We start from the raw sequence: 18,240 nt of genomic DNA on the forward strand, positions 1-18,240 counted from the left end.
CCACTATAAGTGTACATTTATTCACCACGAATTTAACTTGCTACACATTTTACTTTGTCTTCTTTTTGATTGATCATTAAAAAATTAGAATTATATTGCCAAACAAAAGAAAAAAGTACGGTATAGCCCTTTTTTAAAATTGAAGTGCATTTTATACATACAGCTTTTTTTTTTTTAGAATTTCCAAGATTGACATAAGATTAGATACTTGTCGTATACAAGATTTCCCTAAAAAGGGAAAATCTTAATACTGTCTTTCTTTAAGCAATTCAAGAAGGATAATATACTGTTAAACTTATGTCAGTCGGGATCATCACATCAATACACATTAAGCGTATCTTTTACCTAATTCCAAAAATTATCTTGTAATTTATACCAAGCAGTATTCCCTCCGTCTTTTTTTTGCTGTCTGTTATCTTTTATATTTTTACAATCACAGCATCTTGCAGAAACTCATTGAAAAAAATATTTTTCTTTTTACATCTAAAAGCACTATATTCTCTACTCGTCCTTCATTGTATACTGCTGGATCTGCATCTCATTTGTCCTATCCAATATGACGTCGTTTGAGATCACTTTCAGAGTTTTTCTTTCTTTTATAAACAATAGCTAACCTGAGCTGACTAATTGAAGTCTGGCACTCACTATCACATGTTATTTAATAATAATTGTCGCTTTTCTACATTTAAATTCGTACTAACGCTATATCACTACTACAAAGAAAATTTGATGCAGGGAAAGAGAACATCCTTTTCAAGCCCAAAATGGTTACAAGTTATACCGGCGAAGAAATATCCAAGCGGTGACATAAATGTATCTTCAGTAGACTTTACTGAAACATTTGGCTGGAGACAAAAGAAATCAAACGCTTTTTTAAGGGCAATGGCAATGGATGACGGTTGGTTAAGCCCATGCTTCCTAGATCAGATTTTAATTATTAATGTTTAAAAAATAAAATAAAAGTAATGAAGGCTTGAAAAAATATATATCATTGATGCATAGACTCGTCGTCCTGGGGGGGGGGATGGGCAGCGAGAACCAATGGACTATCGTCCAAATTTTGATGAAGATTTACTGTAGGATAACGACCCGATATAACTTCTTTTGTTTTTATTAGGGTTGAACCTGGACGTAGTCTATTTAAAGTCTCTAACGTAGCCTCCTTTTGAATGAACAAGGGAGGTATATCTGCACCAGGACCAGTGATAATACCATCGGTACGCAAAGCTTCGTATAAAAGAAGTATCATTTTCCCAAATTGGACCTTGTTTGTGCACGCAGTGTTTAAACCATCCCAGTTTTGTAAGAAGTATAAACTCACAAGAAAATCGAGTTTCTTAGTGGAGGGGCCTTGAGAAACATCAATGTCATACATTGGTGTCGTGCTCGCAGCAACGGAAACGGAGAAAAGAAGGCTTGCTACTCGATATTCTGACCGACCATAGTTGCTATTGTAAGATACAGGCTTACAATGTCTATAACGGGTGATGGGAAAGTCTTCATTATACAGAGGATTCTAGATTAAGCCGTGATCATAAAAAATGTGAGAATGTCCCTTTTTTTTTAAAAAAAACAAAGTTAATATTTTAGCGTTTTTTTTTAAAAGCAAAAGTTGTTATTAACTAACCTTTTCACAATATTTATTACTTCTTGTTAAAAAGCTAGTGTTATACAGGATATACACAAAAAGAAAAAAAATGAAAGGAAAAAGCGTTTACATGGCTTTTATTTGTAGACTGATAAATAAGCGCTCGTATACGTCATGATGATTCAATTGTTTATTTAGTCAGAAGATTGTGTGAATGAGTTTTATTTATAAACTGATAAACAAGAGCTGGCTTAAGCCAGGATGATTTAATTGCTTATTTATGTATTTATATGTTTGAGCCTTCACATACTAGAAAACAGGCGTATTCATAGACGTAAAAACAGGCGCATAAAAGAGTACGCAGAAAATAAAGGGCCGTAGATACAAATTATAGCATCTGTGTCACAATGCTCTACAACATTTTTACAGATAAGAAAACACATTGGTTAATCTCCATATGCAAATTTAAAAAAGAATTTCGATTGCTCTTATTCCATTTACTATATGCGTTGTCTATGCTTTAAAAAGATCTCAATCCAGATGAGTAATCTGTTTGATTAAAACTTAAAATTATGACTATATAAAAAATTGAGTATGTGGGACAGATAACAAAAACTTATTTTCTGATGTTGTGCTATCACGTTGGCAAGCTTATCATGAGTTGTTATGTACAATGTTGAACAGGCGAAAAAGTTATACTCTGTGGTTTATTATTTGTAATAGTTTATCAAGATAGTCATTGTGTGATGGAAATTAAAAGCGCATAAATTGATTAGCTGCCACCAACTTTCATTGGCTTAACAGCTACTTCGAATTAAACATGCAATCGATTGTTTCCACATTTGTGGGAATGGTTTTCCCTCATACTTTAGAAGTAGATAACGATAGTAATAAAGTATACTTTTTATTATATGAATCATTTTCAGCGTAAGTGACCATGTATGACAACGTTGATATAAAATCAAAAACTTAAAACTCTTCATATTTTTTAATAGACGTTATAGTGTAAAACTTATTTCCGATAAAGACATTTTGCTAAAAGCTTTCCAAGATTATGATTTAACATGGAAGATTGACAATATGAAAAACAAAAAAAGACCAATTATGATGATAGCAACTGGGGTGATGGAACAAAAAACAGCGTTGAATGCATTCTTAGGAAGGGTAGTCGAAGAAAAATTCCACATGAAGCCCCTCTCAATGTCTGTAATCCCATGTGTACCACTTATATCCAACAAATTAAAATATATGGTCCATCCTGAAGTCGGTCCAACGCAGCTCTCTGAGGGTGTGAAAGAGGGATATTTCCATGTAAACTTGTCTGCCACTCAAGATTTTGAAATCGGCCCCGATTTTTTCGAATCAACCTTTGGTGTGAATGATGATTTGGGTATATGAAATCCTTGTAATATTTTGCATTATTCTAACATAATCCAAACTCTAAATATCTGGAATCCTTAAATAATAATATGCATGATCGTGATCAACCCACCGTACGTCCAGACGATGAAGAAATTCAAAATCCGCAAGAAAACAATTCCACTACTACTCCAAATGTACACAACGACGTGGATGAGGATGATTCAAGCGATGAAGATCTTGAAGGGGATCAAGCTGCCCGAGAGTACTTTCGTTCCGGAAGAAGATTCTCTGATTCCAGCAGCGATGATGACTTCGAAATGGAGTCATCTAAAAAAGACGCGACGCCGGTATTGCTCGATAGCGACGGTGAGATCGTTGATGAAGAAATAGATCGTATGCAGGAATATGTGGATGAGGTAGAGCAAGAGCTTTTAAAAAGACCAGACGGAATGCAACAAAAAGGTGATTCCGCAAATGGAAGAAATGAAGAAAGGGCAGCAGAGAAGGAAAAAAATATTTCAGATTTAACTTCGCAAGTGGAAAACGAAAAAGCCACAGAATGTGGTACAAGTTCCAACCTTAAAAGTAATACCACCACAGCTGTAGAACAAGGTAAATATATCAAAAAAAAAACAATCTTTAAACATGACGAAAATTAGGACGAGTTATAAGAAATACTTAACTGCATTCAATTTTAATTTCGATTTGTAGAATACAGAACCAAAGACAATATTCAACCTTCAATTCGAAAAAGAAGAATTATCAAGCCAGAAACCGATATCAATGAGGATAGTTCAAACACTTTGGATACACAAATAACGCCACCAACCAATACTAATTCAAAAGGAAAAATGCCTGATCGACAAAATGTAGAACCTTTTCGTTTAAATATCAACCATCTTTTGACCCTTTCTTCGGCAAATATTGCGCCAACAACATCAGCAAGAAAAGATAATTTGCAAGCGCCTTTTCACCCTTTTTTTAGAAAACGTAATGCTTCCATGTCTTCAAGCACATCTGATATTTCAGACAACTCTGCAAGTACACACGCATCATCTGACACAGATACCAATATTGATAACCGTAACACGTAATTTTCTATAAAACAAGAATATTATGATTTACAAATTATTTTTACCTTAGGTCCAACAAGCAAAAAAAGAATGAATGTTGCTCTTGATAGTGGAAATCACCCGCATACAATGGTAGGATAAAGGAATTAATCATATCTGAATTAAGTAAATCTCATTTATATAATTTAATAGGGTAAAAAAGCTAAACTGGATTCACCTTCAAGATCATCCAATGAGTCTGACACTGACACGCAGCAACAAGAAAAACGAAAACCTGGTAGACCAAAAAAAAAGGGAGAACCATCTAAAAAAGGGATCGCTGATCAGCTACCAGATATCATAAAAAAGGCAAGAGGAAGACCGAAAAAAGATTCAGACAAGGAACCATCAAAAAGTAAATAGAACGTGATTCTCTGATATCAAAACCGGCTACTTTACGTATGCCACGCATAAATTTAAAATGAAATATTATTAGTTCTAAATATGACGCCACAACACCTTTTTTTTTATTTGATCATAAAATACGTATGTTTTTGATAAAACTTCCAGCCTCATGCGACATCCCCAGTTTTCTTTATTCACTTAAACATACTCGCTTCAGGCCAATTTTTTTCTATTAAACAGTGTGTATCCAAAAGGATTTTTTCTGACCTGCTTTGGGGAAAGTGTTTCTATTTTAAGTAAAGGTCCAGACATTATGAAAGATGAAACAAGTAATTAAATCATCCTGACATAAGCTCTTGTTTATCAGCCTACAAATAAAGCTTGTTCGCACACTTTATTCTTCTCCTTTCTTTTCCCTTAACATATTTCTTTTATCGTTTTTGAAAGTAATCGATAATGTACAAAGGTTAGTAAATAATGATTCTTGTTTCTTTCAAAAGACGCTAAATAAAAAAAAAAGAAATATTGCGACTGCAGCTAGTCTTTGCTATAGGAGGGCGACCCCTATAGCATGGACCTTGAGTTTTTTTTAGGAGCTCATAGGCTGTGGATAGCCGTGTTTTTACTGTGGATAGCAGTGTTTTCACTATGAGTAACGGTGTTTCACTGTGAGTAACGGTGTTTCACTGTGGGTAGGATTTATAAAGGGGCTAAAGCTTTAGTAAGTTTTGAGAGTGAGAGATACTTAAATGTTCTATATCATAAACTCTTTAAAATATTAGGCAGATTCTAAGACTGATACTACGATCCATGCGTTTGATGCTGCACAAAAAGCTACGGAGTCTGCTTTGAATATACTTGCGAAATCTTTTAATAATTGTCAAAAAAACCAAAATAGTAGCACCGCTACAAGCAATATTGAAATTAGTAACACAGCTTCTGATGACGATGAAAATGAATATATGTCTTGGAGCTCATTGAAAGACGACGATGAGTTGAAGTTCCATTATATTGCACATAAAAAAGTACTTTACATAAAATGCAAACACGCTTTGTTTACTAACCGTTATTATTTTTAAAATAACAAACAGGCCGAGTTTGGATGTAATGCCGAAGAAAAAAAATACTTGACAGAATTTAAAAGTAACGGAACCCCAAGGTCCGATCTTTATAAATTGTCCGCCATATTACTTCTTAAAGATAAGCTCACCTTCCAGGAGGAAGCACTTTTAACGTAAGTACAGAGAATACTTGATGATCGTTTTAATAAATCTACGGGTATATATACATATATAGACTTTGTTTATCCGGTATCTATAATTATTTTCATCCGTTCACAACAGCCATGTACACAACGTATCTTAACCGACCAACGCCTCCAAAACTTACAAGCATAGCCAATCAAGATTTGAACCCAAATTTGACAAGCATGCTTTTAAAAATAATATCAAATAATGATATTAATGAAATACTCGGCACAATTCAAGAAGAAAAATCAAAATTAAGCAAAGCAAAACAAAGACATGATGATTTGTACGTTATGTTGTCCATTATTGAAAAAATGTAAGTGCTACAGTAAAATGATGGCGGATTAATAATAATATTATATATACTAGCATTGAAGACACAGAACATTGGAGTAATGAACAAAGTGAACAAGAAATCACTTTCTATCGAAGGTTTGCAAGTTTATTAGATTCGTTATTTAATAACTGTGAAATTAAAATGGCTGAGTAAGAAGACTTATATAAAAAGAAAAAAAAAATTAGGTTATCTAACCGCATTTAACTTTTTTTCTTAGTGGAGAAACAGGATGTGAGAGCTCAAAAAAACATATTGAAGTCAACAAGCGCCTATTCAACACAGACGATAATTCTCCTTCGTATCCCAGAAAGATAGATCTTTTACTGAAATATGATGACAGAAGAAATATTGAACTGTGCTCGAATGAATGGAAACGAGCCAAGGTCACCAAAGGCACCAAAGTAAAACAGCAATCCAAGAACCTTCGGGTCAATGCATCAATCATTCAAAATCTCCAATTGGAACATGGTCGATGTTTTGATACTATTCTTGCAATGGATATAATAGGTAACTATTTTTTATATAATAGGCATTTTTATTTGATGTTTATTAATTTTTATATACTATACAGTGCATCTATTTTACAATGAACAATTTTCGTTAAAACGGACATTTTCAGAACTTAAAAGTCGGATTTTTAGACTGGTGATTTTCATATTTTTTGACAGAGAAATCTAATTTATCGCGGGAAAATGTTTAACCGGGATATATCCGTTGGATTTTTATGAATTTTTGCACTGTAAAACACCTCCCGGACATCTTTGGGTCTCCCCACTGTAAATGGCCAATTTTGTTTTGCCATCTGTAAAAAATTTTGTGTGAAAAAAAAAATTCCGGCTCTATTAGTCTGTGGAGAACTCTCTAATAAAGAATGTAATAGAGCCGGATTTTGGATACCTGTTGAATTCATCGAGGAGATAGAGTTTTTATTTTTTTTTGAAAAATCGGAGCCAAAAATTGTTCATTGTAAAATAGATGCACTGTAAAGGATCAAAAGGTTACATTTATAGTCTTACCAAGCATGAGGATTACTTTGTCGCTTCTCCATATTCAACAATCGTTATACCTATGAAAGTATCCGATATCTCTTTCTTGAAATCCACGTTGGCTTCTCTTTTTAGTTTTAAAGTAATGTATTTTATATTTTGTGTTTAAAATGTATAAAAGTTATTAATATTATTTTTTTGAAAAAAAAAAAAAAAAAAAAAAAAAAAAACTACCACAAAAATAGAGCTTCTACACCTCCCTCATTCCAAAACTACGAGAAAAAATTATGCAACATGAAATCAGTCATGATTTGGACGATGTTTGGATTATAGAGCATGACAATCAACTACAAAACAATACCAACCTCATTTACTTTGAGTCAAAGAAAAGAAAGTCTATCGATGATAATAATGATGGTCATCAAAGTAAGAGAGGCTCGAACCGCGTCTGAATGAAAACCAAGACAGTCTTTAAAGATATATATATATATATATGCTATGAATGTGTAAAACCCATATATTATCTACTTCGAGTTCGAGAGCTATTGTTGTGTATTTATTAAATTATGAGATCTGTCAAAAACTAAAAAAAGATGAATATCATGCTATCCTCAATCCGTTAACTTGGTACACAGTAGCGTATCATTGACAATTATCAATATAGAGACCCATATAAAGTAACTAATAGAAGCATGAAGGATGGTATAAAACTATACTTTATATGGATTTCATTGGATTTACATTTTGTGGAGGAAAGAAGAGAAAGTGTGTACTTCAGATTTTAAAGCACCAAGTATTATGAAATCTCGATAACCTATCTTTAACATGTTCTCGATGTCAGAAAAGACTTTTGCATCATTTTATATGTTACATCGTCTATGAAAGATTATGAGAACCGTGGGATTGGATCTTCTCCTTTTTCTAACGTATAGTATTGTAATGTATTTCAAAAAAGTCAACCATTCAAAGAAACAATAATACTAAATTATACTTAAAAAGAGAGATTAGGTAAACATATGGAACAACATACTTGGATGTATATTTAATACAGCGAAAAATGCCAGAAAATCTGATTTATAATTGCTCTTTTAAATTATTAATTATTTCTTAAAAGAATATGTGTGCCATCTATCGTTCACAAGGAAAAACAATGACTTATCATTGGGGTATGCCAATTAATGTATTCCAGGTTGCTGAATATTCTAAAGTGGTACTGACATTGGTACTTCGTTACTTTATGCTGACCTTTGGATGGGTACACATCTCAATACTCCGCTTCATGTCTAAAGAGCTAGTTATTCACTCATTTAATATTCATACGAAATTTAATAAATTGCAACAAGTGCTCACTGATTTTTGTATCTTTTGTTTCTCTAATATTAAATGATATTATTTATTCTTCTGTCATAAAAAACCAACAAGTACAATGATAACCTACTACCTTTTCTCTTCAAAATATAATCTGTCGGTGAAGCTTTTTTTTTTGTCTGTTCAAGCTCATCTTGATAAATTATTAGGCGCCCGCTTTTTATATTTTCTTGGCAAGCCACACATTATTTCTGGTAGAGCAGCATTTATTCTGACAGAACCACTTGTATGTCGTACCAAACACAATTGTTATCTGAACCATACTTTATTTTCATATTCAATAAATTATTTTTTACTTTTCCCTTAGATCTTTCTAAGCCGCGCAACATGGAATAACCAGATCTGATCAATAAGCTGAAATAAATGAGACAAGAAATAGCACATGAACGAATATTTACAGAAGCTCAGGTCGAACAGATCATTGCTGAAGTCAGAAAATGAGGTCAGGAAACACAAATTGAGGAAGCTGATCGATCTCAGGAAGAAAACCAATTGCCAATCGAGATATTTGAAGATTTGGAAGAGTATTCAATCAATAAACTACAAGGAGCATTACAAAAATTAAAGCACTCAACTCACAGATACAATAGAAGGCAATAGGTTACTCCCAAAACAATCAACCCAAACTTTATTTATCAACTTAAGAAACCAAAGTCGATATTGGACGGCTCGTCAACATCAATTACTGCCTTACCGAGAATACACGTTTTCAGGCTAGAGCAGCAACAGAAATATATAAATACTTCAAGTACATCTGTGATAAAGGATTGTCGCAACTATTCCTAGATTCAATTAAACAAACCAGTCGAATAACAGTCTATGGATTTGGAATTGCAAAACAATAAGAGGATAAAGCGAAGGACATTACTACAAAGGCCCTTAAACTTCCACACAGTCTTAACACCTCGAGACGCAGATTGGAAAGAAAAAATACGCCTTCAATGAAAAATTTGTTTCACAGTACTACGATAAAACATATGGACAAAAGCTTACAAATGGATCTTTTAAATCAAAATTAACGGAGGGAAATTAATTTCAGAGGAAGGGGATTGAATGGATTTAGACCCAACCATTTTTTTTCAAAAAGAGGCAAAGGAAGGGGTCAACGAGGACAAGAAGGGAATACCACCAACCCTAATCCCAACTCTACCAGTCAACTCTCCACTTAGGGGAGCCCAAACTAGCAATAAAATCTACAGAGAGCACAAATCAGTGTCCTGTAATTCTAAAACCGGTTCAACAGCAATTACAGTCAACAGATTCCTTTCAACAAGGGATTAAAACTCAAACAACCGATTATAGCTATTCAATACCTCAGGGTAGTATTGTACCAGATGGTCACCTATCTCAATTCATCCAGGCTTGGAAACAATAACTCAACATACAAGGGAATAGTCTACCAATACACATCTCCGGCCTTTGGTCTAAGTATTGTATTTTCAAAGATCATGAGATATGCTTTAGAGCCTTTGAGGTAAAAAGGATTTATTATCTGGACGACATTTGTATCCCTGAACAAATGGAAAAGACAATCACATTACTAATCTCATATCTAACAGTATTGTGTCTCCTAAAATGATCCTTAGTTTTTTACAATTTCCTCGACAAATAAAACGGTCGGACCAATACCATACTTTCCACCACTCTTTGGAATATATGGATTTCCTACTGGAAATACATAATTGACCAGGTATCTTTTCAACATACCACCATACTGTCCAAGATCAACGCTCAGATAAATCAACTACTTGTCTGTACAGAACTAGATTAGCAAACCATTTATAACATCTTCCTCCTTTAGTTTAAATACTCTATATCCTAACTTCCTCTAGTCATAATAGTCATATAATCAAGTTTAACCTCTCCGCGATGTGGGACTTCTAAAAAGTTAAAAAAAATTGTGTCTGTCGTATTTGGGTACGATCCACTTAAAGAATAATTAAGCAAATCGTCTAAATAAATAAACTATGAAATTAAAACAACCTTTGATGTTGCATATCAGCATACGCTTGTATACTGCTATACAACTTCTCCTACTTCGAGTACATACTTCTATATAAAAGATTGCATGATTGGCCTAAATATGATATACAAATGACAGTTTGATACATATTGCTATACCACTGAGTTACGATATCACCGATCGAGAAGAGAAACTTCTCGGATCAAATCAAGAATTATACGAAAGAGAAACTTAATATTAACAGTTCTCTCAATGGATTAGCTACCCATAGAGAGAATAGAACAGCTATTAATATACATGGTTCATTTACTTATATATTGATATAATTATACTGCTGATAAAGAGTATGACGAAATAGTGTATGAATTAATGGATACCTATCTTCTGCAACCAAATATTCAAATAACGATGAGACATTTTATAATTGGGATCGTATTTTATTCATTACAAAGATAATGAATAAATGATCAACTATTATGTTCTATTGCCAATTACACTTGACAAACAAGTATGCATCTTCTACAGTAACCGTTGCATGATCTGATAAATAAGTGTCTCGTAATACTAAAGATTTATTAGAATACTCATGCTCCCGTTTCACTGGTATGGGACAACGTTAACTGGAAACAATTCTAACGAGTAGTATTAATTTAACCCAAGGCGGGAAACAAAGTATAGATCTAATCCAAAACCAGAAAGGTAAACTCATTAAAACTCAGGAGAGTTGTGCAATATAAAAAGGATCAATTATTCCATAGCAGCAGAGTTCTTTTAGTCTATTTTATCCTTCAATAAAGATATACTTTTATCTCATTACTTTTCTATTGTAACTATTTTGTCAAATACCACAGTAGTGCGTGTAGGGCACCTAGTTGACGCTATCGAGATAAATTTAAGTCATCGTGACGCGTGAAATGAGGATCAACACAGAGCCGATATCATGCTTAACCGAACGAAGCTCAAAACGATTAATTTATCAGGGTGGACGCAACACAGAGATGGTAGATTCTGTTTTTAACCCCCACTGTCACTCACTCTCTCACTCATTGTCAAGATCTTTCGCAATGTCACTCACTCTCTCACTCCTTGTACTATGAAATGTCGTGCATAAAAAAAAAGCTTTATTTTTAAAAAAATCGTACATAGTACGCCCACATTTCATCTGCCCCAAAGACAGGCACCACAGGCAGTCTTTCCTCTCTGAACAATTCTGGTAAATTGAGCGTCTGCAAGTATGCCCCATACTCGACCAAAATAGCAGCAGGGGCTCTATTTAACTTTGCCGGCGGCAACAAGTCAACCAACATCATGGCCGTAATGCCGGCCTCCTGGGCCAGAGGATGAAGAAATGCCCCCAGTTTTAAAGCCCGACGGACAGCTTCCAACTCCATCCGAGTAGGGTGGGGGGAGTGGAGCACTACATTTTTGTTTGATAAAGATAGATAAGTTGAGGTGATTTTTAAAAACATCATCGAACAACTTACAGCCAAGTTCACGCACGGAGAGTGCACCATTGTTCATGGTGTGAAGAATGGTGGCCAGAAGGAGGTTTCTTACATGTTGGCCAATCATATTTTCCCGCAGGAAAATATACTCACTGACGATGGCATTGAGCTCCAAACCCCGTCTTGCCACGCGAGCATCGGACATCCCCATCGCCTGGGTGGTGGTGGTGATAACGTGCAAAAGAGAACCAGGAAAACGTTGATAGCGGTAAGATACTAGAGACATGTTTATATGTTATTTTTAAAAAAATCTAAAGAGTTATTGAAATAGTTGATAAAATACGAGACAGAAAAAAAAAGTGAATTTTATTAAAATAGGATAAAACCTGATATTTATACCAAGCTCGGAACTTCGAATATACCTGAAAAAAACTTACTTCAATCAAGTAATAGTAGACGCATGAACGAATGGCCGTCTGGGTGTAAGTATCCGTTCAAATCTGGGCGGATAACCGCCCTTGAGCGAGTATCTATTTATTTTGGGTAAATAAACAATGTAACTAAAAAAAATAAAATAAAAAAAAACTTACTTGTCCATTCATTATGATTAAATAATAAAGGTAGCACAAAACTTTAAACGTCTTTATGCGTTCCATTTACCTGCAGTAGACGAGTATCCGTCTATGGGCGAATACTTACTCACATTGAGTAAATAAAAATATCGTCCGTTCCACTTACCTGCAGTAGACAAGTATCCGTGTCGTATTTGGGTACGATCCACTTAAAGAATAATTAAGCAAATCGTCTAAATAAATAAACTATGAAATTAAAACAACCTTTGATGTTGCATATCAGCATACGCTTGTATACTGCTATACAACTTCTCCTACTTCGAGTACATACTTCTATATAAAAGATTGCATGATTGGCCTAAATATGATATACAAATGACAGTTTGATACATATTGCTATACCACTGAGTTACGATATCACCGATCGAGAAGAGAAACTTCTCGGATCAATCAAGAATTATAAGAAAGAGAAACTTAATATTAATAGTTCTCTCAATGGATTAGCTACCCAGAGAGAGAATAGAACAGCTATTAATATAAATGGTTCATTTACTTATAAATTGATATAATTATTTTGCCGATAAAGAGTATGACGAAATAGTGTATGAATCAATGGATACCTATCTTCTACAACCAAATATACGAATTTCAATAAGTCACTTTTTATTTGGAATCGTATTATACTCATTACACAGATAGAAAATATCACTATGATCCAAGGTATGGCAGTTATTACCAAAATCTGCATAAATTCAACAATTTTTTTTTGCGAACCTATGATATCTCGTATCAGATCTCTATTCACTTCTATATTTTTGGTGCGAAAAAAAAAAAGTAGCAAAAAAGACATAGTTTAATTTATAAACTATTACGGAATAGTTTCCTCAATGCACACGAACTTTTAAAACGAAAGTTTTTTGAATTTTGGAAGAGTTACAGCCGTTTGAATTTTTTTGTTTTTTTTTCAGCTTCAGGAATTGGTGATTGATATGCATACCAGCGTTTTTCCACCAATTTTTAGGTAAGGGGTATGTGTAACCCGACCGATTTTAGGGAGGTAGAACTGAAGTTCTCTTTTTTTCTTTTTTCTTTTTTATTTTTTTTTTTTTTTTTTTTTTTTTTGACCCTCTTCATCAATGTAATGTTGTTGACATCTGAACAATCATTGTGTGATCCCGAACTAGGTTTCAATTTGAAAGTTAAAGATTTATTTTAAAAATATGTGGATATGGATAAGAATATATGTAAAAAAAAAAAAGTTTGTGTGGATAAGAGATAAAAAAAAGCATGGGTTGGTGTAGAAGAATAATTAAATGTGTTTTAGTTGCCCAGCACTTTGTTTTACGTTTTCGTTGAAGATCTTGTATGGTGCAACAACTTTATATTCAAGTGAATTGGGTGATGACTGGACCAAACCTACTTGATGTTGGACGTCGTTGAGGCTGATCACAGCATGTTTTGTTGTTGCACTATCGCTGTTCATTTTTATCGTCGGTATAGTATTGTCATAGTCGGCAGCGTAATGTTCTTTCATTACTTCAACAAAAACCAAGAATTGTGCATTTTGAGGATCGGAGGTGTTGTTGTGCTCGAAGTAAAAAAGCACCGCCCCAATGTACCAACAAGTTTTGCTACATATAATTGGTAAGTAACCTACACATATTTAAGAAAAAATTGATGCTTACGATTTATAACTAGCATTGAATAAAACGAAGTGATTTCCACGGCGATGTTCCGATCGGATTCTACGGTACATATTGGAATTTATTACGAGGATGTACAAACGTGCGCGGGCAGCAATTTTGAAGTTCATATTGTTAATGGTAATATAAGAGAGAGGCAATGTTGTTGAACGGCCATAATAAATTTTTAGCTCTCGAAGAAACGTATCAATGGGGACCGATTCGACCATGTCTTGAGAAAATAAGGTGAACGGTCTCCATAGCTGATGATTTTGGCTGTGGATTGCTGTAAGCGGCAGCTCTATAAAATCATCCAGTGATGTTTTTATTGCCGTGATTGTATCCAACAAACTGACTATGTCTAAAGCCAAATTTTTATATCCACGAATCGAGAGTCTTTCCACCATATTCCCAGCGTTTTTCCCAGCGTGTACTTTGCTTTTGATCAATTTGGAATATTTGCCTATTGTTCTTTCCATAGATCTTGCACTATAAGATATCATGCATCCCACTTTTCGCACAATGTAGCCGATATGAGAAAGATAGTGATTGTTCGTAATTTCCTGATCTAAAAACACATACCAACTCTCGAAGCAACTAGGGAAAGCATTAATTTAATAGGTTCATGAATATATCTAATAAATGTAATTCTACCTTTCCATCTCCTGGATCAAAGGACCCGTAAGCTCCCACTGTAGTGCAATCGCACAACCTCTAGAAAGCATAATGAGTGCTTTTCTTACCGCAGTTCTGGCAAACAAAGGTACCAACAGAGTTGGAACCACGTACAACAAAAAATCCAAAAAGTCGATTGCCCGGGCTCCGTCAATTTTCTCGATTAAGTTGTCCCAACTTCCCTAAAAGACACAGGAATACTGGCCCTGGAACTGGTAATACAAGTTCCAACCAGATCAAGTTGTGCTTTTGAAACCTTAAAAGTGTAGCCATCCTTGTTAAAAATATTCTGTTTCTTGGCGTAATAACTTGTATCGTTGGTTTTGTTGACCTTTACAATAATATCAAAAATGAAGCGTCCAATGCATTGCCCAAGCAAGTGCATCTCATCCAAACCATAGAAAGAAGAGCCAGAGAAGGAAGGTAGCACGGAAAAAAGGTTGGCCTTTTTTAATTTGTGTGCCTATTATATGATTTTTAAATTATAGGCTCATTATCATAGATTGAAGAACTAACTTGATCTCCGTGCACAAACTGGGAAACTGTTCTTAACGACGCAGTTCTGTCTTGAAAGTACATGCCATAACCGGTGCATTCACGTTTTTCTCCTTTAGACAGGCAAATTCTGCAGCCGAAGGAAGCCATATGCCCGGCATGACCTGCAGAAATAGCTGAGTATGATTATGACCTTTCTTTTTTTCTTTTTTTTTTTTTTTCTTACCTGAGGGATGTCCCCGGTGGCCATGACCAAATGCACTTTTGCTATTACTCTCTCACCATTCCATCTTTCGACAATCAAGCCATGTTCACCCGGGCTTTTTATCTCATCAACAATCGGTAAGAGGAAGGAATCTAGATCCTTAGGCTTACCAGGAGTAATGGCAAGTTGAAACATGTACTGATCTGTATACCTATCATTTATGTCAATAATCACTTCTGAAAACGTAAAGCTAACCTTACCTTATAGATGGGTCAGAATTAAGTACCAGTACATGCACAATTGTCATTTCTTGCTTCGATTTTTTCTGATTGACAAATCCATCGACAAAGAGTACCAGAGCAATATCTTCGGTAGACTGAAAAAGGTTGGCAGCTTTTAGAGCCTTGTAGTCCTCACCATGAAAGTAATCAGAAATGATTCCTGGATTTTCCTTGCGATCATGACGGTAGCGTAACTTTTGTCGTGTTTCCTCATGGCTTAAAAGTTTAGAAAGCTGATCACCAACGGACATCATCTTCATTGTTTGGACTGGAATTAAGGCGGAACCAGGAACCCCGCTTTCGTATCTATTTTCTTTACATACAGAGCAAACTTTTTTATCTTCGGTAATATCAAAGAGCTGACAAAATTTTTTGCAAATATCATACTCATGCGCTTTGATTGTTGTTCTTTCCTTTAGAAGAGTAGACACAGGACCGGCATGAAGAATATGGGGGTTATATTCTGTGATTAATAGAATATTTAGTACTGTTTGTATGTATGAATATGGGTGTATAAGAAACACTGTACCTTGGGCTAATTTTTCATGATCTCTGATAACAGTATTCAAAAGGCGCACAATTGGACGATGGCTTTCAGAAGAGACTTGGAAGTATGTGATGATGCCATACAACTCGATACTCATAAGCTGTGATACAGTAAACGCGTGCTCTTAGATAGAAGCTTCATCATAAACGTGTTCTTCATCATCAGGGCTAAGATTGCAAGTGGCTTTGAATGATCTCTGCTCGTTAGGATCAAAAAAAAATCTAGAAATAAAGTTTAAAACTAGTATTTTGATTTTGTGTATGCCCATTGTATCACAACTGTCATACTAGATTGAGAGGTATTAGCCGAGGGTAACATTCTGGCTGTTTCCACATTATCGACCATAATGATTTCTTCATTCTGAACAGCAACACTGGGTTCGATATGATTAGCATAAATATGATAGTGGTTACGAAGATTTACACGGGTGTCGAACGTTCGGTTGCATTGGTCGCACGTAATAGGAAGAGAAAGCTTCATACGTTTAAATTGTTTTTGCATGGTAGAAGAGAAATGTAATGTTGGTTGTTATTCAATAGTAAAATTTAGCAATTTTCTATATATTATTTATATAAAAAATTGATGGCTTGTGCACGACAATGTATAAAATTAATATAATAAAGATTGTACATAAATTTATATGGCCAATTGTTTTTTTTTTTTTTTTTTTTTTTTTTTTTGCTGATTTATCCTTAATTTATCATTGTATTCTGTTTGTCCCTTTTATTTGGACGTTTAACTTATTAAGATGAATAACAATTCTAGCAGAAGCATCATGTCAACATCCACAAGCGATGATATGGTTAGGGCTGTCTTAAATGAGGTAATTGAACTCAAATCATCGGTTTTGAGATTGGATGAACGGTTTGCTATTCAATTTTCACCTGCACCAAATAACGAAAATGTAACCAATTTTCGCGCTTTCGCAACTGCAGGTACTATATTTTTTTAAAATTAAGTGATAATTATGTGTAACAAGTTGTCTCTCAAGGTATTGATTTGGTAGCCAAGGAAAGAGAGATGGCCAGAGTTAATGCCCATCCGGATTGTCTTGGTGCCCGAAGTATCGTAACTACCTTGCCAGGGGCAGGGATAAGGTTCCAGCCAACGCGCACCAACAAAACACCTTGCGCTAACGCACGTATTCATGCATTGATTGTCTATATGTTGAAAAAAATCACAGTAACTCTTCCGCAGAGATTGGCCATGCAAAATGTAAGGAAATCAGACCGCAGTTTCGGAGCATCACTCGCCGCTTACGATATGCAATGATTCAGGAGGGTACAGTTGCCACCAGTTGGGGAAGTCTCCCGCCTCAAGACAGAACGTACTATGCCTTGAGCCTTGAAAGCGATATCTTTGATTACGGTTATCAGATCTACAAGTGCAACAAGAAATGGGCAGCTAATCTACTCATTCAAGACACAATGAAGGGGCAACGTCAAAGTGAAAGACGAAGGGTAAAGTTTCTTTCAGTAGTTAAGTGAAACCTTATAAATCTCACGAATTAAAATAAAATTAGGTTGGGGTTTCCCCCGTCGTAGAGGCTCCAGTAGAAGAACTTGAAACACCAACTGAAGTTAGAAATACCAGACGTAGATAACATTCCTCTAATTTTTTATACAAATTTAAAAACTTTCTAGCTTTGCATTCTCTTTTCTTTTCTTCCTATTTTATTTTATTTTGTCTTTTATAAGGTATGCAATGCTATTGATCTATGGCATGTTCTGCTAAATGGTAAGAAATTTTATTTTACATTTCCCAAACTAATAAAAATTGTTTGTACAGTTACACCAGCATCACAAGCAGACTGAGGCACAATTGCGTAACACTTGCTATAACTGAATCTGTAAACTAGACTTTTGTCAGAATAGATGTGGTTATGAGTACTCTTGATTTCTTTTTTTTTTTTTTTTTTTTTTTTTTTTTTTTTTTTTTGGATATTAATATTATTATGTGTTTTAGATCTCACCCCAAGTATTGGCATTACGCTTTGACTATTGAATCTGCAGGATCTCATTTTCTGTTTA

General features: G+C 34.6%; 5 protein-coding genes across 5 annotated transcripts; 3 read left to right on the forward strand and 2 right to left on the reverse strand.

The window, feature by feature from the left end:
* Positions 1–501: 501 nt before the first annotated feature.
* On the reverse strand, positions 502–1,764 carry EV154DRAFT_487064 (uncharacterized protein; the record flags this gene model as incomplete). Its single annotated transcript, XM_051598929.1, has 6 exons — positions 502–593; positions 615–644; positions 782–918; positions 1,005–1,516; positions 1,628–1,661; positions 1,760–1,764. The coding sequence occupies 6 exons, from the start codon at positions 1,762–1,764 to the stop codon at positions 502–504; spliced, it is 810 nt and encodes a 269-aa protein (XP_051451835.1).
* Positions 1,765–2,467: 703 nt separating this feature from the next.
* EV154DRAFT_527685 (uncharacterized protein) lies at positions 2,468–3,452 on the forward strand. Its single transcript, XM_051603509.1, has one exon. It carries the CDS (start codon positions 2,669–2,671, stop codon positions 2,984–2,986), a length of 318 nt encoding a protein of 105 aa, XP_051451836.1. The 5' UTR covers positions 2,468–2,668; the 3' UTR covers positions 2,987–3,452.
* A 2,300-nt stretch (positions 3,453–5,752) lies between these two features.
* EV154DRAFT_430620 (uncharacterized protein) lies at positions 5,753–7,429 on the forward strand (the record flags this gene model as incomplete). The annotated part of the gene is made up of 5 exons (XM_051596552.1): positions 5,753–5,970; positions 6,024–6,140; positions 6,209–6,374; positions 7,012–7,119; positions 7,223–7,429. The coding sequence occupies 5 exons, from the start codon at positions 5,753–5,755 to the stop codon at positions 7,427–7,429; spliced, it is 816 nt and encodes a 271-aa protein (XP_051451837.1).
* A 6,205-nt stretch (positions 7,430–13,634) lies between these two features.
* On the reverse strand, positions 13,635–15,105 carry EV154DRAFT_578595 (uncharacterized protein; the record flags this gene model as incomplete). The annotated part of the gene is made up of 3 exons (XM_051606562.1): positions 14,662–15,105; positions 14,011–14,604; positions 13,635–13,956 (listed from the first exon to the last, which is right to left on the reverse strand). Exons 1-3 carry the CDS (start codon positions 14,730–14,732, stop codon positions 13,635–13,637), a joined length of 987 nt encoding a protein of 328 aa, XP_051451838.1. The 5' UTR covers positions 14,733–15,105.
* A 1,880-nt stretch (positions 15,106–16,985) lies between these two features.
* EV154DRAFT_487067 (uncharacterized protein) lies at positions 16,986–18,207 on the forward strand (the record flags this gene model as incomplete). Its single annotated transcript, XM_051598930.1, has 6 exons — positions 16,986–17,145; positions 17,190–17,307; positions 17,394–17,670; positions 17,733–17,789; positions 17,908–17,947; positions 18,176–18,207. 6 exons carry the CDS (start codon positions 16,986–16,988, stop codon positions 18,205–18,207), a joined length of 684 nt encoding a protein of 227 aa, XP_051451839.1.
* Positions 18,208–18,240: the final 33 nt, after the last annotated feature.

The sequence above is a fragment of the Mucor mucedo genome, assembly GCF_025094135.1.
Source record: "Mucor mucedo strain NRRL 3635 chromosome Unknown EV154scaffold_169, whole genome shotgun sequence".
Lineage (NCBI taxonomy): Eukaryota > Fungi > Mucoromycota > Mucoromycetes > Mucorales > Mucoraceae > Mucor > Mucor mucedo.